This window comes from Molothrus ater, chromosome 2 (assembly GCF_012460135.2).
Source record: "Molothrus ater isolate BHLD 08-10-18 breed brown headed cowbird chromosome 2, BPBGC_Mater_1.1, whole genome shotgun sequence".
NCBI classification, from domain to species: domain Eukaryota; kingdom Metazoa; phylum Chordata; class Aves; order Passeriformes; family Icteridae; genus Molothrus; species Molothrus ater.
In genome coordinates, this window is record NC_050479.2 from 83,060,529 (window position 1) to 83,083,399 (window position 22,871).

At 37.4% G+C, this 22,871-nt stretch overlaps 1 protein-coding gene across 22 annotated transcripts in view; it reads right to left on the reverse strand.

The window, feature by feature from the left end:
- The window catches only part of DLG2 (discs large MAGUK scaffold protein 2), a 984,854-nt gene that overhangs the window by 569,823 nt on the left and 392,160 nt on the right, over positions 1–22,871 (reverse strand). For 14 of the 22 annotated variants that reach the window (XM_036384308.2, XM_036384316.2, XM_054518562.1 and 11 more), the window contains one exon: positions 20,200–20,280. The exons of the other annotated variants lie outside the window; for them this stretch is intronic. In XM_036384308.2, the coding sequence (XP_036240201.1) occupies positions 20,200–20,280 (81 nt within the window). The remainder of the gene's footprint in view (positions 1–20,199; positions 20,281–22,871) is intronic. 22 annotated transcript variants of the gene reach the window in all.

A 22,871-nucleotide genomic window follows, 5' to 3' on the forward strand; every position in this document is an offset into this window, starting at 1 on the left:
CACTACATAAAGAGGGCTTTTAAGAATGATGGAAATAAACTTTTTAGCAGGGCCTCCCAATGACATGACCAGGAGAAACAGCTTTAACTAAAAGAGAGTAGGCTTAGGTTGGAAATCAGGTAGAAAAAAATATATGATCACGATAGTGGGAAAAATGTGGTGAAAGATGTTGCCCAGAGAAGTTGCCGACACCCCATCCTTGGAAGTGTTCGAGGCGAGGCTGGATGGGGCTTTCAACAAGCCTGTTTTGTGGAAAGTGTCCCTGCCCATGGTAGGGGGATTGGAACTAGGTGATTTCTAAATGTTCCTTCCAACCAAACCATTTGATTCCGTGATTCACAGAAAAAAAAATTTAATCACCAGATATAAATTTTAAGAGCAATAGCTCCATCCACCAAGGGCAGTACAGAAGCAATTTTATTTCAACAAGCAATTTTATTTTAGCAATTTAGAAGAAATTTTATTTACTAAACGATAACTAATGCAGGGACACTACATAAAAGTAAAATGTCTACATTTTAATAAAGACATTGTAAATCAAGACCAGCAAAAGAAAATATTCAAATGATAGGGAAACATTTTCTTTCAATAAAAGCTTTAAAAGTATAAGATGTTTAACTTTTCATCTGTTGACTGAGAAATTATTTGAGTGCAGTGTTTTATGTAACAGAAGAAGCCATAACATGCACCACTGACTGTCAACTATTGCTGGACAACTTTACACTTGCAAAGTGGGGAAAGGAACAAGCAGAAGAGACTGCCCAAGGAAGTAATGCCTTCTCTGTTACCTGATACCTTTTAGGACTGAAGGCTTTGCAAGGAGATATAATCCTTTGAAATACAAACGTTCTTTATTCCAGTGGAAGTTAAGGCTTAAGGAAACCTGACGAAATCTACCGACTCTTCGAGCAGCTCCTCCTGGCCTTAAACTCCCTGAGTCTTTCTTCCTATGGATTGATGGGTGGAGAATAAAGATGAGGCAAGTACATATGTACTGCGTGAGTTGCACTTCTGCCACAAGATCTAGTGACACCAAGTCCCTTAATTTACATGTGAACATGTTTCGTTCTAAAGTCATTTAAACAGACTGTGACAACCTGAAGCTTTAGCAGCATGTGCCAAAGAATAACGAAACGAACATCAGATATCTGCTGCGAAGAATATAGATGGATATATGAGCAGTGTTTGGTTATGTGATCATCTACACAAACAGAAAGGAGCACTTGGAACAGTGGTAAGAAGCAAACCCCTAGAGTTTCTATCTGAGAAGATTTGTTAGATGGTCAGATCAGGAAGATCAGCAAGAACTGCCACAGAAAGGCAGCAGGTGGAGATCACAATTCAGTAAGTAGAAGTCTCTCCCTCCTCCATCAATACAAGACTTATTAGTGTGATGTGATGCTAAGGACGGCATCATAATTCTGTACACTAGCATGCTAAAAAAAAATGAATAGCATTTTCTGAAAGGTTAGGTATTTTAATCCCAGTGTCCTGGGTAACACTAATTTAAAATTTAAATTTCATCAGTTGATTTTCCTGACAGTTTCACTTATTTTTACTTCTTGTTATGAATTATATGCGCTGTTCAAATAGTTGATTGATTTTTCCTCAGATATCTGTCAGATGCTTTTCAGTGCCTGGAAAAGTTTTCTATATATACTTATGACTCTAAGTTCTTGTGCTGATGACATCACCTGTTAGCATGCAGTAACTCAGAGACAGCAGGAGATTTCAATCATATTGCTGTGTGCTAGGAGGTAACCAGGCAAAAAAAAAAAAGTTATTTAAATTACACACAAGCATTAAAATCGTTCACTTTAATGAAAATGACATCAAAAGTTAATCATAGAATGTCTTGGATCAGAAAGGACCTTAAAGATCAGCTAGCTCCAACTCCTCTGCCATGGGCAAAATCATGGCTACACTAGACCAAGTTACTCAAAGTCCTGCCCAAGCTGGCCTTGAACACTTCCAGGGATAGGGCGCCTACAAGTTCTCTGGGAAGAAAGTGCATAAGATTGATCACATGTCTTTCTATGTTAATTCTTTTCTATTGTGTATTCATTAAAAAGACTGGCTAATGGAGTCCTGAAAATTTAGGGCGAAGAGTTTGTCTATTTCATGGATATTAAAAAGGAATGTGTGCAAAGAGAGGTGACTGAGAATACACACTGAGTTCACAGCTCTCCAGTCTGTGCTTCCAAAGAGAAGCTATTTCAGCAGAAAAACACAACACCCACCCCTTCCCCTGGCTGATACCAGCATCCACTCTGTGACTCGAGTCACAGATTCCTCTGTGCTGCCTGACTGCCACACTTAATAGAGATGATCCAGTTTCTTTCTTTGTAGCTTATTAGGTCTCATTAAAAAGAGGGGTTTTTTCCACTGATTCTCAAAATCCAGTCCTTTAAGCTTCACGCAGATAATTTTGTGCTTTCTCGGCTAGTATCACAAATGTGGTGCTTCATAGCACCAAACCACTGAATTCATATGTGTGAAATATATACGATATATATGGTTTATACATACAATCCTTATTGTTGCAGGATCTGAAAATAATACAATACCTCACTACATTTTTACAAGCAATATTTGCTTCTGAGGCACTCAGTCTATTAAATGTGAAGGCAGCAGAGATAAAAAGCCTGTTTAAGAAAAAGGGACAGATTAGGTTTATTAACTAAGAAATGGTTTCAGTGGAGAGAAAAATATGGCAACAGGGCTAAGAAGGACATTATAATATCTTTTCTAAGAAAAAAAAAAACCTGTGAAAAATGCAGATCAGGAAAAGTGTGACATAAAAAGGAGGTGAATACTGAAAATGCACTATAACATCTGGATAATGTTTGACATCAGCAAAAGCAAACAAGAAACTAAAGGAGTACACGTCCCTAGTTATAATGATACATATTATAGACAGCTAGTAGGATGAACACTTCTGTTGAGGTTGGATTCTAATTTCCTTGCTATTCCCCACTTTTTCAGTTACTTGTTACATTCTGCTTCCTTCTGGCACCATTACATCCTTTCTCTCTGACTAATGCATTTAGAAAGTTCCTCTCACTACTATGTCCTGAAAGTGTTGCACAGCAGTGGAAGATCCTTTCAGAAACCACCGAGAAAATAGGTCACACCATACGAGAAGAAATCCTGCCCAATTCCACAAATATTGTCAGGGTATCAGCCTGAACATTTTCATTTCTTCTGGCCCGTGGAACATTTATATATAAACTACACTAAAATCTCAGAGAGTTTGGGTTTAATAATTACCTCAGCTGTTCCTCAGTATCTGACATAGCCATGCTAAAATAGTAGTCCCAGCTTTTTGGCAGCAGCAGAGAAAGGAGGATGCAGTAAAGCATCCTGAGGTCATCAGTGGAGGCTGGATGAAGGCTGCTGTTAGAATATTCTCTTTTTATGAAAATGATCTGAAAAGTGTTAAAACATTTTTCCCATGTCTTGGAACAGGGAACCACACCTAGTTTTGGATTTAGTATATAAATTGCTCTAGCCACTAGACTGAAAATCTGTACCACTAGGTTTGATATTGAAATCTCACTAAGGTGACTATTAAATTGTATCTCTTTATCAGTTCACCCAATATGTCCAACAGCAGTAAATTTGAAATATTTTAATTGATTTATTCCTTGGGGAATTGCTGGTGTGTGGTTTTTATGAACTTTCTCACTGTGAACAGACAGCATTTGCAAATGATGCACTCTGAGCAGCCTTGCAGGACTAAACAAAAAGTCTGGGTGACATTTTGCATTTAAACAAAATCTCACTCTAAGAGAGAATGACACTAACAGGGAGCAGAAGTTTCAAATTAGCTGCTCATAACACACTGCTGAGCTGCTTTGATATCTTCTCAGTGTACAGGCTAAGATGAATATTGCTCTTTGAACATTTTAATGCATATTAACACGTGTCTTCTGTGACAAATTTGGACACCATCTTCCCCTTCCCTCTTATAATATATGCAGAGGTGTCAAAGAGTATATGAATATGTAAAGATACAGATAAAACAACACTCAGTGTGCTGGGCATCTGTACTCCTATAAGCAATGTAAAAATTGAGTGTTTATTTAGCTGTCAACACACTTGTAAATGTCAGGATTTAGGCGGAATGATACCAATTGTCTGAGTAAGCAGAAAAGAGATTAATAAAATTTTATCACAAGTTTTGGTCGTAAGTCTGTCATAATCAATGTTTGTTATTTTAATTATGGTATTTGAAACCATACAAATTCAGCAATACCCAAGTTCAATTAAATGAGAAACAGCCTGCTCTTAAGAAAAATAAGGAGATGGGCATCCAATATACTTAATCTGGGAAGATATTTTCATCAAAATCTAAAGTGTAATTTATGACAAAGACAAAAAAACCAAATATTGTCCATGAGTAAAGCAGCAGAACAGATTGAATAATGCATCTGGTTGAAACTGTAACATGTTTAAACAAGGCATTAATTAGAATTTCCAGTAGAAGTTCCATTTAGTTAAAATATTTAAGTGCATGGGATACGTGAACCTGATATACATGCACTTCAAATTATTTGGGCAATTTTCATTAGCAGACAATAAATCAGTATGCTTTGGAGTGCTACAAAAGGTTTACTCTGATTCATTTCTGTTATCATTTGATGCCAGAATTACCATTAATTTTTTTTAACCTCTTCCCTTTCCCTTATCCTTTCACCAAGGTTTGCTTGGTCACCTCTCCAGAGTGAAATACACGTTTTCTTTACAGAGCTGAACATCAGCAGTGCTAAAATCACTCAAGAATCCTGCTGTATGGTGAAATGAGATACACAAATGGGCAAGGAAAAGCTGTAGAGAGCCAGTTTGTCCTGGTTAGTGCTGAGGGAGGAGCACTGCCTGTGTTAGCTCAGCGCCAGTGCAACCCCACACCAAAGCTGTGCTGCTCTACATGGCACAGCACTCATCTCTGGCTCTGGAACACAGCTTCCTCCAGGAGACCAATGAGAATAGGATATTTAATGTGCTAGCATTTTCTGAATACCTTTTTTAAAAACAAAACGTCCTTTCTAAGGACTAATGCCTTTCTAAGGCATTTCGTACCAAAATAGAGGAGTGGCAATGACTAAGGAAATACTGAAGTGAGTGCAGTGACTTTTTGGAACAATCAATGTCAGCATGTTAACACAAGATGCAAACAAATGACAAGACTGGAATTAGCCATCAAATGGAAGGTCTTTATCTCTCCCTAAGCAGTATGTATGAAAATCTTAAGCTTTATGACAGCAGTGACTAATTTTAAGTGAACAGTTTACAGCTAAACTAGCAAAGCTGCAGTGTTCAGCAGCACTCCACTGAACCTAGTTTAGTGTACACTGTAAAATTTGTGCTTACTCCTCAAAGCTATTTATACCTCCTTCACATCAAATAGATACCTAAGGACCCATAAAAATATTCCTTTTAATCTGTGGGATACTCCTACATCTAAAAAGACATTTGTCACCTGATAAATCTGGATTTAAAGCTGAAAGTTCATAAAATCATATTAGATTAGAAGTTATTTCCCCTGTAAGACTCTGAGACACCACTTGTCCAAAGCCTTAAAATCTGCTTTTCATCATGATGAGTTGCAAGAGAACTGAGGCACAGCCTTCTCCATGTGACTGCTACAAAGAGGTTTTCATAATAGGTAACCCCCTCTTAGCTTTGCCTCTCACATTTCTCACTATGGTAAGAAAACCATCCAAAATTCCCTTCCTCAAAAAATAGTCTAAGAAATACAAAACCACAGAAATGTACTAATAGAAAATCCACATCTTTTCGATGAAGTTGACCCGTTTTTTTCTCATGTTACTTCTGAACCTCCTTCCTCTGAATGACATGCTGTGCTATACCATTAGATTTACAGAGCCTCAGCATGTTAGGAATATTCAGCACTGTGCCTATTTATGGTACTCAGTCACCATAAACAGATGGTTTGTGTACACACAATCTCACACTGTGCTCAAAGATTCACAGAAAGCCTGGAAAGAGGAAGGGTTTCACTATGGTTAGAACTGTTGGTCAATAGCTACATTTAGCTCATCACCTTTCAAGAAAGCAACCGACCATCTTCTCTTTCACCTGCAAGTGGAATCTAAGCTTTGTTTAGCCTAAGATATGCAGTTCTAATAATCCATACAGTCACCTCTTGTTCCATAATTTCCATTGCCATCCTGCTCCTCATTTGATTTCAGATTCTCAGCTCTGTAAACAAAGTGCAGTAGAAAACGTCTCCAATAAGCTTGTAATAAGGATATATTACAGGCTCAAGACAAATGCTTCAGGCATCAGATTAGATGATTTATAGCAGCTAGGTTTGAATAGGATCAATGCTTTAGTCATCCAGTTTGTTAGTTGAACAAAATTGATAATTGGATGAAGTTCAGGTCACAGTTAACACGCTGTAAAACATACTTTTCTTTTGGTTTGGTTTTTGTTGTTATTTTGGGTTTTTTTACAGAAAGTTCGTCACTAAAAATCTCTGGATTATTCTGCATTACTTCTCATTTCAGGTGACTGTCTCAAGTAAAGACAGCAGAGGAGCAAACCCCAAATTTGCCCTCTCCCATCAGAGGAATTAAGCTGAACTAAGCAAGTCCTCTACCAATATAAGGTTATACACTGATTTATCTTTTAGATCAGTCAGGCTCTACAAACTGAGCAGAACGAACCAATCTAATTTAAGAGGGTCTCTGAACAATGCTCTGAAAGCCTGTGAGGACACATATTTCTCTCCACTCCCAAGAACTGATGCCTAACTTGCAAATGGATGATCTCAGCAGTTATACAAAAATAAAAAAAAAGGCAAGAAGAAGCAGTCCATCAAATTATTATGAGGGAACCATTCAGCTGGTTTGTGAATATATTATACAGCTATAAACACACATTGTTTATTTATAATATGCAATATTGCAGCCTATTCAATAATATAAAATGCAATAAATCCTGTTCATATATATGTGACACCTCTTAACTGCCTCCAAATGCCTGCAGGGTGCTGTAATATGGAGCACTATGCCAAAACTCTATCTTACTTTAAAATATTTGTTTCACCACCAAATGCTCCATGATAGAGCTTCATGCTATTCTCTCCTAGAATTAACTTTGAAATGTTAAAATAGCTTTTTTTGTAGCAATTTATAAAGTATTTCAATAGCCTGTTTCCTCACATGGCCATAACCTGTTCACTAAAATTAGAGCCATGGAAAAGAAAAAAAATTGATGCCAAGGACATGAGTTCTCATGTACCTTTAGAAATTGGAATACGATCAGTTTTGAGTTTTCTGGTCCACTGTTACTGAAGAACCACAGACAGGCACTTGAGTAATGAATTATTTGAGTTATTTAACCAGAACATGAGATGCCTGGCCATACTTACAGTTAGGAAGCAATCTGTTTTAGAAGGTCTGAAAATTCACTGAACAGTAGAAACAATGAAAATGTCCTGTGTATTAATTTTTCAGAAACAGTGCCTTTGCATGAACATGCTGAGCCCCCACTCACAAAGCCTACCTTTTAGCTTGAGCAATTCATTACTTGAAAAACAATCAACTAATATTAACAAATAATGAGTTACACCATTTGAAGCTGTAGGAAGGACAAGTTACACAACAGATACCACTCTAGGGCATAGAGAACTTCTGTTTGCCTACTACCACGAACATTAAGCCAGGAAGAAAAGTATGTTTTGCTGCACCTTATGGGGCCTTCTTTGCATCATACCACCCAGCTAATTCCTATAAATGAGATAGCACTGTGTTTTTATGCACAATAGCTTGATGTAACTATAAGTTTTATTTTTGCTGTCTTTTTAATATTAACTTTCTCTGATTTTATGGATCTCAAGTACCCCCACAGGTGCATAGATATTGTAAGTTTTCACATACTGTTTCCACATAAAATCACATGTATTTAGATACCTGATAGATAATATAATAATACAGATTATTCCTTGACTGGACAGCATAACCCTTGACTTTTCACATCTGTGAATTTGCTGGTGTCATCTGCTTCAAGACAGAAAAAACCTCAGACTACCTCTCCAGCCTTTCCCATGTTAACCAATAAAAGCTGCTCTCTGGAATATGATGTGGTTCAATCTTAGTCTTGCTGCAAATATTGTTACATCTCTGTGAAACACAGTCAATACGTAAATAAGAAACCAAAAGGAAAGGAACTTCAACCAGTAGACATTATGTATCCTTTACTCAGCAAGCACTTTTTCCATGGGCAATTTATGAAACATTTTCTTCCTCTCCTTTCCTCCATTCCCATATTTTTTTCCCATTGCTCAGATTCACTTTTTCACACATGGTGCCTTTCTGTAGACTCTTTCCACACATTCCTCTAGTTTTTTCTTTAATCTATCTCTTCTCCAATATACCCACTGATATTCTCTCATCCCAAGTCATCTTTCCAAGCAGATACATAGACTGAAGAAAAGTCATCAGTGCTATTAGGAGGATAAACTAAGATAACTAAGGTTTCCTCTTTGAGATCAATTACTCATTTAAAAGCTACCTCTTTCCCAGCAGCTAACGAAGGGAAATGCTGACATTCATAGAACAACTTTGGAATTTGCTCAGCAATCACTTAATTTAAACTGCTCAGTTACTAGGAAGTAGGGCAGGAAACAGTACACCCTCAAAACATAAATAAAAATAATCTTAGAGCTCATGAAGTCACATGGTTGGTTGAAAAGTTCTACGAAGGGGTTTATACTCTGTAAGCATAGGCAAAATTTCTACCTGCTGATACCAGACTACAACCATCTCCAAATTACACCAAAGACCAGTGAGTCATATTTAAAAACTTATCATTGATCTAGTTTTTTTTTCCCCCATTACTGCTTGGAATGGCCTTGTGAAAGCCCTGTTATAGCCAGAAGTAGGAGGATCTAGAACAAGTTTAATTAACACACTTCCAGGCTGATGCACCAGCCCCTGACCTAATGTGGGAACACAACAGAATTTTTCTTTCCACAGAAGGTTTTTTTGTAGAGGTAAAAATAGTGTTAAAAAACACTTCAGGATCCCCAGGGAAGAAGTTCTATTCCTTTTGTCCCAAAGGATCTGGTATGCTACAATCATGTGAAATTTTCCTTTGGCTACCTTCAGTATGTACTTGTGGACCCCTTCTATAAGTGAACACTGACTTCTTTTCTGCATGTTAGAAGGGCTCAGATATTCCCCAAAAAGAAGGATAAGACTAGGCCTTCTTAGTTCAGTTTCCCAACAGATTGTCAGGAGTGGCACTTCAATTATGACAGTGAAACATCCTGCAAAGCTGCTTCTTTATGATTGTCTTTAGAGCAGAAATTAATTTAAAAAGAGAAGTTGTTATTAAACCATCCCTGGAAGTGTTCAAGGCCAGGCTGGATGAGACTTTCAGCACACTGGTCTTGTGGAAGGTGTCCCTGCCCGTGGCAGGGAGGTTGGAATTAGGTGATCTTTAAGGTCCCTTCCAACCCAAACCATTCTATGATTCTGTGATTCTATTAAAAAATATCAGTAGTTTGTGCTTTCTTAATATGTTTTTGTACCTCTTCTGTCCTACTTCATCTATTTTTGTTTTCTCCTTTACTCAGTTAAGGAACTGTTTGGGAGAGGGTGTGTCTTTTCATTCTGTGTTCCAATGACACTGTTGCCTTACACAATAGTTCCCAGTTTTCACAAGAGATATAAAGATAGCAGGGAAAAAATCTCAGTAAGAAGGAGTTGATTTTGTACACTTTGTTAATGAAAAGTTAATTAACACACACTGGTTAATGAAAAGTTCCTTAATGGCTGGAAAACTAGATTTTTAATTTTTCTTTTTTTACAAGTTTGGCTTTAAGATTTCACAAAAGAATTCCAAATACAGGTTATGTCAGAAAAGATATGTCACTCAAGTTTACTCCAATTCTTATATTTCATTGCAAACAATATCTGAAAGCTGCACCATCATTGACATCAGTACATAATATAAAAAGTTTGTAGCGTGACTATGCCAGCAGAGAGTTGTCAAGGTCAGGGGAAGAGAAGGCAAAATCAAAGTGAAATGTTTAAGTACTTCAAAGTAACCAGAAAAAGTAGCCTGGCACTGTAGGAGTCAAAATGAAACACAGGAAAGGAAAAGCTGAAATAAACATTAAAAGTGACCAAGGTCTGTCTGGGAAATAGAGAGTGAGATTTTAAAGTTTGGAGGCTACAATGTTCAGTCCTTAGCATATAATTGCACTCTTCAAAATCAATCACTAATAAATGTCAATTAAAGTCACAGAATCACAGAACCATAGAATTACAAGCTGAGTTGGAAGTGAGATGGAAGCATGTCCTATTACCCTACTCATTCTCAAAGCAGAACTTCAAATTTGAAGCAGGTGTCTCAGAGCCCATATTATTTCAGAAATAATTTCAAGTCCTTATTATTTTAGAAAATTTTAAAAGGAACTTTTTGAAAAATTTAAGCCAGAAGTTCTGTGGAGTTTAAGCTTAATGCCCATTTCAGCTAGGAAAATCACAATTCCTTTCACAGCACTTCTAAGCAAAATGTAAGAATCTTGTTATTAGAAACTTAGTTTTATGAGTTAAACTGCATATTTCTGAAAGTGCAGAGGCTTTCAGGGGTCATTAGAAGAGACAGAAACCCTTGGATTATGGGACAGAAATTAAGTATGAGCTGTATTTTGCTTGCAACTGCAAAGTTTAAATATATAACTGAGAAAAGGTTTACTTTTCAAAAAAAAAAAAACCTTTAATTTTCAAAATCCTACAGCCCAAGAGAGATATAACTCTTCTAAGAGCCATTTGGTCTCATAATTATATGTGTGTGTATGTGTGTAAAGATCTAAGCCAGCTCATTCAATAATAGTTAAAACCTCCAATAGCACTGAAGGCTTATGTGGTAAAGCAGCTCTGCATATTCTATTTCTCAACAAATACTGTGCCCTGTAGAACACCAAATCATAGAAAAAGGATAATTTTATCCATTCTCTGGGTACTCTCTGTTACAATTGGAACAATTTTTTTTTTTTTTTTAATTTAGTAGAGTTGGAACTAACTCTACTAAACAAAAATGTATGCTTGTCTCATAACAAGATGCTGAACATGGAAAGGTCTCTTAAATTGCCTGGGCTTTATGGAATTCCAAGTCTTTATGTCTGAAATATCTGCAGGCTTTAACTATGAATTAAACTAAACTCAGCAATCCTTCATTTGCAATTTAATCAGCAACAACGGCTTTTGCAAACAAGTGAAAAAGTGCTGCTTATTGAGTTGAGTGCAAAAGACATAGAAAAAATTCTCCCATGGTAAAACCTCACTCCCAGGTGAGTTAATCAGTTTACACCTAATTGTTTCTTTTTGTTCTCTAAAATCCTCCAAGTTACCTACTGATTCCTATGTATCTTTTCAGTATTTTACTAAATAAAGGATCTGAATAAAAATGTGCTTTCAACTGGATTCCAACACTGAGATAAAATTTTTAACCAAACATTTTCTTCTTAGAGACATAAACACTTGACATTACAGTAAGCTCTACATTTCTCTTGCACAAAGAAGGGTACTCTTTTATACGAGGGTGTCCTGGGTTGACCATATGATGCTTTTATCCCAAATCATCTCATTCTGTTTATGTTGAATAATAAGTTTTGCACCTTTAAGAGTGTTCCAGAGAGTGAAGGGGGAAGAGAAGCAGCAGCAGGTTTTTTTCAGACACTGCACTCACTCCTCCACATTCCTGCTCCTGGACTGTTGTTGTCTGCGGATGGACAGACAGCGGGACAGAGCTCTCTTTTGCTTTTAGTTAGTTTTACCTAGCTGAGGCAAAGAAGTTCCTGGACTTTTGTTTTTTTTCCCTTTTCTTTGGACCTCTTGAAACCTGCTCTGAACTGAACACCCAGGATAGCACCAGCAGCTGCATCTGTGGCCCACCGGGCCAGGCCTGGCCTGCGACATCTCCAGCACCAGAGGGACTGATCAGAGACTGAGTGAGCTGAGCCGCAACCCGGGGATGGGACTTTCTCAGTTTGTCATCTCTTTTGGAGTACAAGGGGTTTTATTGTTTGATATTGTTTAGGTTTTATTGTTTAATAAACAGGTTTTTTCCACCTTTCTCCAAGGAGGTATTTCCTCCCAAACCAGTAAGGGGGAGGGGGCCGATTTGATCTGCTTTCCTACCAGAGCTCCCAAATTTGCTCTAAACCTGGACAGAGGGTCCTTGAAGCACAACTGTACTATAAAGATTACGATCACTTCTACCCTGCAAAATACTTTTGCAAATAACATACAAAAAAAAAATCCCCTTTGTAGCTGTAAACTTCCTATAAACATTTTTTATAAACAATCAGGAGACTTGAGTTCACTACAGAAAGAGCATGTATTTCTAATAACATTTAATAGACTGCTTACATAGCCATTATTTCACAATTTCCTCATGATTTTCTGAATGAAGATTTATACTGTGAAGACAAGAGAAAAATAATTTTGATCCCTTAATTGGAGAATGAATACATGAAAAAATTAGTTAGGACAGCTGAGGCAGCAGCCCCAGTGCAAAGTAAAGGTATTAGCAGTACATTTTAAGATAAGACATGAGTCTTTTTTTCAGAAAGATTATACCATGGCAATAACTATTTTATCCTAAGGTACAAATTGAATTATGACTAAGTTCTGAATTTATGCTCTGAGCTGAAAGAATTACATCAATCATTCCCAATGATCAGGGATATCGCAACGTTCTAACTTTAAGAAATAACAGCATTTTAATGTATTGAATCAGGATGATATCTTGAGAAGAAATATGTTTCTTAAGGAAAATTACCCTTTGATGCAAAATTTTGAAAATATCTGAAAAGGTTGTGAATTCATACTATGAATTCAGGCTTCTGAAGTTTACAGAATCTGAGGTTCTTGACTCTTTACTGCTGTGTTGCGATGACTTCATAAAATTATTTAAAGACTGCCTAATAACTTGCAAGATTACAAAAATTCCTCATTTTTGAATCTTTAGCTTCTGAAATCCTGAAGCTGGGTCACTCTTTCAGGGTTGGGAAGCACTTGTAGCTCTCATGATATTCCACTTAAGTTTACTTTAGAATAATAGAGCCTTAGAATCATTAAGGTTGGAAAAGACACCCAAGATCATTAAGTCCAACCTCAAGCTGAATACCACCCAGCCCACTGAAACATATAGCAAACTCTCCTTCAAGTAATTTTTTGGAACTCTTCCAGGGATGGTGACAACACCACCTCTCAGGGCATCCTGTTCCAATGCTTATCCACTCTTTCCATAAAAAAATTTTTTCTAATACCCAACTTGAGGACATTTTCCCTTCTCCTATCCCTACTTGCCTGGAAGAAGAGGCCAACCTCTACCTTGACAAAACCTGTTTTTCAGCAGCTGTAGACAGCAACTACATGTAATTAAATAATCACAAAACCCCAAATATTTCAAGTAAGGAAGTTATAATGGAGGCAAGTGGGCTTTAGCCCCATCCAGAGAAAATTTACATTAAAAAAAGAAATATAAATAGATAAACACTATGAGAGGGGAAAATCAACAACAAAAAGGAAGTCAAGAAGAGTCTGATATTGCAAGCTGATCACATGGACATATCAACAAGAGAAAGGAAATGCTGTAATAAACTGTAACTTGTACTGTTGAGAGATAAGAAATAAATTTCCTCTCCTTTAAAATGGCTGACTTTACACCATCTTTCATCCAAGCTACCAATAAATATTTCCCTGTTTCTGTGAGGCAGATATTATAGGAACCCCATGATGGTCTCTATGGATGTGGTTGCCTCCTGAAGGAAACGTGGAGCATATTCAGCAGTGCAGTGAGGTTAAGGTTTACTCCAAAGGTTAGAGGATGGTCAGGACCACACACTGGCTCTAAAGGAGGCTATGGGAATTTAGGCTGACACAAATATTCAGCGCTTTTGACTTCATTTTCCAAGAAGGCTGGAAGTGCTTTCACTAAGTGCACAGCTCTGCAGGTACCTCTTGGAGCCCTCAGAATTAGCAGGGATTTGTACAGAAGTGACTGAAGCCACCATCACTTCAGTTATAGAAACAGTTATAGACAAGTGATCAAAGCTTTACCAAATCTGAGCTAAAAAACCTGAACCAAACCCCCCAACCGCCCCCCCAGTTTTTAAAGTTTATATAATGGAAATGACAACTGACCCAGCACCACAGAGTACAATTATAATTAACGGGAGACTTTTCTGAAAAACGTCTGTGCTGCCTTGGGGAACAATGTAGGTCACAGCATCAATTAAAAGCAGAACAAACTCTACACTGCCTCCATAACATTTAACCCCAAATCATTGTTGCTGTAAATTAAACAATGCATTGCTGCATTACATCACAGAATGGAAAAAAGAATAACTTGTTTGAAAAATTTATTTCAAGCTCCAGCATTCACTTCACCCCATATAAAATAGGCAAGCAATATGGAATACTGATGTTACCAGCAATTTTTCTGCTTCTGTAGAGCAGAATTACTATCTGTATATTCAGTTTTCTTTGCCTAATCTGAATATTAATATTAGACCTTTGCAGGAAAGCATGTGAGATGTACTTAATTGACAATCAAAATCAGGAGTTTACCTTAAATGCTGACTGCAAAGGAGATAGATAGAAGATTATTTAAAATCCTAAGCTTCAGTTTTGAAGCTAGAGTGAGCACTCCTCTATGTGGAAGAGTAGAATATAGAAACAAATCACTTCAGTTAAAATGTGTTTGCAGGGTCACTACACATATATTACCTAATTACTAATATTAATTACTAATTTCCTAATACTGTATCAAATATGACTGCCAATAGAAGCCACCCACACAAAAATTTAAGGACATTCACTTTTAAAGAATTGCCCACAGGTGATGTCCTTTTTTAAGAACAATAAATTCCTGTTTCTTAACAACAGACAATTTTCAGCAAAACTCAAGCCAGAAGAAAGATCTTTGCAATAAAGCCTCTCAAGTGTTGCTGACCTTTCTGTTTGTTCATTTGGAAATATTGAGCAATATCATGGATGCAATTACGCCTTTTTAAGTTCTATTATCTACTTGAATGGCAAGTGAAGCAAATTCTTCTCAACTTGTGAGAATGGAAGGGAAACTACACTGAGCAGTATCTAACAAGGCTCATGAGAAACCACAAGGGAAAATTAACTGACACAATAAACAAAGGAAAAACAAATTTATCAAGTGCACCTCCATTTCTTCTACTACCCATGAATAATACCAAACAATGAAAACAGACTGCAGGCAAAATTAAGACTTCCTGATGCTCATGCAGTACTTTCAGCTCAAAAAATTCTTCACAGAGAAATAATTCTATAGGGATATATAGGCAAGAGAAAACACTCATTTCTGAAATGCCAGCTGTAGAAAAAGCTAAATAGCTATGCTAGTTAATAAATGTGTCTCCCAGTAGAGTATAAAGGAAGTAGATTTGTATATCAGAGAAATTCCATTTTAACAGAACTAGGTTTTAAGACTCGAACTCTGCCTGTGTTCTCATCTGCATTTTGAAATTCCAATAAGGGGTACAGGAGCTCAGTTCCCTCTTCCCTGGTGAAATGTTAAGATTATGCAAAGAATGCCAACTTCTGATTAGCCTGTTATGTACAGCCATAACATCTCAGCACCAGTGTTAATGACTACAATTCCATTGTTGAAGGCTTTAAGGAAATCCAGAATGAAAAAGGAATGGCCAAGCTTTAGAGAGTTTCCAATTTGAGTAAAACAGGAGATAACAGATGCACCCATTTTTCAACAGGTCTCATCACAATTTTGCCAGAGTTTTAGACCCGTCATTATTGAGACACTGAATTTATTTTAGACATTAAGACAATGGCAGACTTTGCTGATGAATTGAGCAAAAACAATTAAAATGTTTTTTGGAAGGCTTCACAATTGAACAATGAACCCTTCCATCCTTGCCTAACTACAGAAGGAGTCACTTTTTCCCAGAGAATGATATAAGGTAAGTAAGGTGGGAATAAGTGAAAATAATTTCTTTTACGCGCAAGTCAAAGCAGGAAGCTTGAAAAGACATGCTATAATGGGTGTAGGGGTGGGAGGGGGGGAACAAAACAAAGCTCATTTTAAACATACTTTCTCTAGGAGCTGACAAGTGCACCTATGGATTTGTAGGCTAGGAGTCTGTTTCTTTTTACCTCCAAGTGTACTAGAGTGTTGTCAGATGAGAACATATAATTCCCTGCTCTGAGAATATGTGTAATGGTAGTACAATAATGAATTAGTTCTATGTCAAATAGAAAGAAAAGGTCTAATGACTCTTCAACCACTATAATGCTTCTCAAAGCCCTTTGTAAGAAAGGAAAATTAACAGGTAGGAAAGCAAAGGGAATGAAGCAAGCTGCCTAAGATGACTCAAGAGGAATTGAAAAAAACATATCGTATGTCTAGAACTTCATTTTAAAGATCACCCAACCTTCAACCAGTTATACAAAATATGACTGAGATGTAGATGGCAGACAGCGCTGTGAAACATCAAGCCCTCTCAACCAAACCTTGCTGTTTTAGTCAAAATTTTGCAACTCTGGGTTAAAAATCAGTGAAGGAAAATTAATTCAGAAGTTCACGATCTAGAAGAATTCAAACTTTATCCTCCACACATATAGGCCAGGAGGTGGGTGTACTGAGATTTTTAAATGAATTAAAATGGAAGGAAGTGGGAAGGAAGTAAAAAAGAAATAAATGCTTTCATTAGGCCAAGTAATACAGCTCTACATTTCTCCATTTGATCTACTGACTGGGGAAGAAGGTGATAAAATGTGTTAGTTCTATGAATTTAATCTCCCTCCACAATAGCACCTAACCCCTATTCCTGTGCAGAAGTTTTTTCTGACTCAGCACCTCAAAGGCACCTCAAAGATGTGAAGTTTAAGGCACAAAAGACCACTGGATCATTGGGATCTAGTGTACTGCCATATCTAATACTGACAAGAACAGCTTGTCTTAAACACAAGCATGCACACCTATTTCAGGAAAGCAGCTGATCCTGGAAATATAACAGGACTGAGATTACTGCCTTCCCTAATGGTTTGTCCTATGTCCTCCCTTTTAAAAACACCTGCCCAGCCTTGGCCTGGTATGATTTTCGCTCTTCTCTGCTACTGTGAAGAATCCTCTTATTCCCAATCATCCCACAGGAATACGCTGTCTTTAGGTCATGTCTCTCTCTGGAAGAATTTTTCTCCACTCTACTCTCTCTTCTCTCTTTTGATATTTATTTATTATCTTTACAAATTACAGATACCAAAACCTGGTACAATATTTCCTTCCACAATCTCACTGCTGCATATACCAATAAAACCACCTCCTTACTCTTATTTTTTAGTGACTTTTTAACATTCAAGTTAAAAATACAAGTGCCACTGAGCTGTCTGTACTTTCCTCTGGAACACTCACTTATGTCAGCTGTAGGGGTCCTCATGTGTAAGGATGCCATTGCTCCCTTCTGGCTGTGTAATACTTCTCTTCTAGAGACAATTTTGACAATTTTGTTTGAATGACCTCTGTTTGCAGGCTAGACTGTAACTGCACTGCACTATCTAACTGCTGTGTCCTCCTTTTTTTCCTAGTGTTTCAATCTTCACATTCTTTTCAAATTCTAACATCCAAGAATTCATGCAGCTTTCCAAAGGATTTGTGAAAATATTGAAATATGTTGTCCACACCCAATTCTAAACTGTGGAAGGCTGCGGAGAGAGGCTTTAAAAGAGGATGCAATTACAGGACAAGGGGGAATGGCTTCAAACTGAAAGAGAGCAGGTTTAGATTGGGTATTAGGAAGAAATTCTTCCCTGTGGGGGTGGTGAGGTACTGTCACAGGTTGCCCAGAGAAGTTGTGGATGCCCCATCCCTGGAACTGTTCAAGGTCAGGTCGGATGGAGCTCTGAGCAACCTGGTGTACTGGAAGGTGTCCCTGCCCAGGGCCAGGGGTGTTGGAATTAGATCATATCTAAGGTTCCTTCCGACCCAGGCTATTCTATGATTCTATTTTATGATTCTATGATCCCTCAAAATTTTTGTGCAAGGGTCATTTCTGATTGATCAGTGCTTTGATATGTCAATCTTTAAGGAATACTATTTTGATAAAGCATACTGATATTTATTTTATACCAAATGATATACAAAATTAAATGAAATGCCTTACAAAAGCCTAAATAAGACCGAGGACTATTCGACAAGTAAATTCACATTCTGAAATGACGTTTATCTAGCATAATTGCTTTTCTTTAAAACTATGTTGACTGTCATTAATTTCTTCCTACCACTAATTTTTTCTTAGGCTTGCTTTTTTAGCCAAATTCTCCTTAATCATCCCAATATTTTTTCCAGGGCTGAAAGAGAACTAGCCTGCTCTGCAGCATTACTTGCAAAAAAGAAAAAAGAACTGAAAATAATAGCATGACACTCACATTCCAGAATTTTAAAAATTCTCCAACAGATCTTTCCAGCCTCCTTTTTTAAGGCTCATAGGTCAAAGTTATCAAGTAGTGAGCCTTCTGCTTTACTTATTTTATCACTGGCAAATGTTGTTTAACATGCTTTGAAAGATTCAGTGCTGTTTATACAGTAGGGACACTGGATCTCCTACCACCATATGGGCTTGCTAGGGAGCAAACAGCACTTCCCTCCTACTGCGTGCCACTCAGTATTGAAAAGGTATCAGAGCTTTTGTTCATCGTTGCATGAATAAATGACACAATTAATTAAACAGTGATTGACTGGCATCATTTCTTGGTTTTGGTGTTACAAAAAAACAGCACAAATTAATTCACATAAAAAATAAACCAAGAAATAAGCTTTGTCAAACTTTTCTTGAAATCTTAGGAGGTGGAAACTGAGTGTCCAGAATTGCGTGTCCAGATACATACGGTAAGAGTTCTTGTCCATTATACTTGCTACTGAATTCATCCTAGGTTACCACCTTAATCATTGCATATTTTTGGCCCTTACATTAAGGAAAATTACCTAGACATCCTAAGCCATTATAAATTGATGTCCAGCTGGCAGAGAGCTGTGCAAAATCACCCAGAAAGCTCATCTGTCCTATTTATCCCAGAGTCTTCTTAACCCTGGATAACAAAGGATACCAATTTGGACATCAACAATATATCACTTTAGACTACTTTTACCAGAAATATCCCATTAGTGTGCATTATCGTCATATCTTAATCGGCCTTCTTTTCCTCCTGAGACTGCAAAGGACCCAGCTGGCTAACAGTCAGAATATCAAGTGTCTCACACACCTATTATCATAGCAGCAGAAGGTCATACACTGAAAACTGAGCACACAAATGCAACATAAACTAAACTGAGTGTTTTGAAAACAGAAATTTATGGAGGTTACTATTCTGGTGCAACAGCATCACTTGTACTTTTGTTTGATTTGGTGGGGGGGTTTTGCACTTCTGGTTTCAATGACAACTCCTCTACTGGGAAAATTCTTTGATTAAAAAACAAACAAACAAAACCCCAAAACAAACCACCAAAAGCCCCACTCCAAATCAAACTTCAACAATGCTTTTTCTATCAGGCTCTCCAGGTCCACAAATATGCTTAGTCTTCCTGTCCTATATCTTGGTTTGGTCCTGCCTGCTACCTCTCAGAGACTGATTGTGCCTCTGCCTGACTAACAGGCAATAAAAATACATTTCAAAAAGATAAAGGTGAAATTTTCCTGACCACTTAAGATATCAAATCAAGACATTTTGGTCTCTGAATTATTTGACCCATAAGGATGTCTAGACAATGGAGAGACAAAGTAATTTCCAGGGCATGATTCCCCTCCATCTAAAGGAGCCATCCAAACCAGGTTAGAAGAACTGTGATCAGGACAGGTCTCTCCATTGACTACCACAGCAATATCATTGACTTCCTCAAATGTGAGAAGTCAACTCAAGCCACATTGTTTTCCTAATAGCTCACCTGTTTTCAGTTTGATCAGTATATAGCCGTGGCTCCTTGCATGCCACAGCATCTTGGAAATTATTGAAACATTTGCACAAATAGGTATTTTTTTAAAACTTAAAATGGGCCCTTTTGGGTGCAGGGAAGCATTGGTGGAGAAAAAATGGCAAAACTATGAAGCAGCAATTCAGAAACTATTTGCTTTCCTCATTTACTTCTCACAGCCAACTTCACTACTCTCACCTGTGTATTAGTCCATTCCATTTCAGGAAAAGGTCCCAGCTGAAGGCCTCTACCTGTGGGATTTTCTTCCTCCTGGCCTTTCTGGAAGTACATAGAGACATCTACTCAGGACATGTTCCAAACTCAGATTTTTCATTGTCTTTGCATATGGTGTTTAGTTGTGTGGGTTTGCTTCCCAGGTTGGTTTATTTGGGGGAGTGAGGTAATTTATTCCCTTGAAGCTGTAAATTGGTGTTAATACATACTGGATTGCCCAGAGGCTTTATAATAAAAAAATACATTGGCATTATATTATATAGTATTAAAAATGTGAGTGCATATTATTGATTACTAATATCTCTGGATTAGCTATTTATCACTACAGGAAGAACAAACAAGTTATGTATATTTTACAAGAATTAATATTGTACTACTGTATTTAGGTTGATTTTTAGTATGCAACATCTACCTATCTCTAGTAACTATTAGCAAATGAAGCAAGAAGGCTACAGGGAATAAATAAACATGCTCTTGACAGTCCACCTCTTTTTAGCTAAAATTAGAAATAACCCAGTTGCTTCTAAATTTTAAAACCCACTCTAATTATCACTATGAATTTATGAAGTTTAACAGTAGGAGGCTATATATTTGCTTTTAATGAACATCAGGTTTCCATTTTTTTTGTGAAACAAAAAATCTGTAATGAATTCGGTCTCCCACATAGGCATGAGTCAATGCCATTGTAGAAAACACATGAGTTCTTAACAAACAACAACAATATGGAAGAGCCCTGACAGTAAGGAGAAACATAAGGCAAGGATCTCAGTTTTTGTTGATAGCAAAACTACCTTATCTGTAGCCATGCATCCAACAGCATTTTTACACAATGTTTAATAAACAAGGGACTGAAAAGCATTTTTACAAAGGCCATATTCATTACAATGCTTATGTAATGCTGATCCTCAATTTTACTAGGTTACTTGAGAGACTTTTTGTTTCTATTTTAATAAATACAATTTTTAAAAAGAATAAAAATCATCCCTCAGTTTAGGTGTGAAAAGAAATAAAGATCAACTAATTCTAACCCCCCCTGCCATGGGCAGGGACACCTTGCACTACACCAGGTTGCTCAAAGGCCCAAACCTGGACTTGAATACTTTCAGGAACGGGGCATCCACAGCTTCCCTGGGCAACCTGTGCCAGTGTCTCACCACTCCCACAGTGAAGACATTTTCTCTAAACTTGCCTTCTGACAGTTTGAAGCCATTTCCCCTTGTTCTGTCAGAAGCATTTCTAAAATGTCCCTCACCAGCCTTCTTGTAGACCCCCTTTGCGTATAAACCCATTACTTTTTTTTTTTTTAATAAAGGTAACACTTTTTCACTCTCACCTGCAAGATTAAGTATTTTTTAACATCAAGCATAAAACACAGCAAGTATAAAGCCACTAGGCCAAGTCATCCAGGGAAGTCTCAAAGCTCTGTTGCTCTAAAGAATGGCTAATAATAGTCAAAAAGGTAGTCAAAGTATCACACATCGCAGTATATGGTCTAAGGAAAAGGACTTCTGGCTCTGCTTAAAAAGATTAATGCTGTCATACAAACAATATTTTTAAGAATTGAGGCTTAAATTGATGCTGTCAGTCTGCAGGCATTTAGCTGGGTCAGCTAGGAGCAGAATCCTTTGAGACATGGGAAAATACTGAGAATGGTTTCAGGCTTAAATTCCCTGAGTCACTCTGGAGGGTGCATTCCCACCTCAGTGAAGTAGGATGAACATACATCTGAATACCCAGGTGAGCTTACACAGAGAGAATTTCTACATTAAAAAAATCTAGAGTAACTTCTTTTACAGTGTAATGGGCAGCTGGCGACTCCCTAACATCAGCACCAAGTCCACCAGGAACAACCACAAGGCATTTTATGGAGTCCACTGGAGCTGATGCACCTTGACCACAGCAAGCTTCTGTGTGCATGTATTTGGTTCTGGAGACTTTTGAGAAGAAATGTGTAGTACCCTAAACACAGATAAAAGAAAGCCAATGCTTACTTCCCAAGCAGTAAGCATGTCCCTGGACAGAGGAAACATCAAAATCAAAAAGACAGAGTAAGGAACACCTCTGCTGAGGTCATTAGCTAAGGAAGAGCCAAGAGTGAGGTTCTGCTGCAAAATGGCCTTCATTCAAGATATGAAGAATTGCTGTGTATAAGGACAAGGGTTCTAACTATTGTGCTGTAATCATTGATGATGAGACACCAGCAGAACTGTATAATTCTGGGGCTTTTTTTTTTTTAAGATAAGTGCTGAAAAAGCCAAAGAAAATCTACAGAAGAGGAGTGTCACACCCTAGGGAAGACTGAAAAGAGGATATTACATAGGGATAGTGATCAGTTGTTTCCAACTGAGAGAAAAACCGAGGAAATCACTCCAAATTTGCTTCTATGAAAAAAACCTTTAACTGCTAAGGTGCTGAAACACCTAAGATCTCCAGTCCTTTCTATATCCTACAGGTTTTTGCTCCATGAGAGGTTTATTCCCTAATAATTCCAGCAATTTTAATTTGCAACAGGATGATTACTAACCAGCTAAAAGCAAAAAGCATATTCCTCCGCTAAGTTAAAATAAAATAAATACATACTTGCTTCCAAGGTAAGACTTTACAATGCCACTAGTGGATGTAGTTGTTGTAGAAAT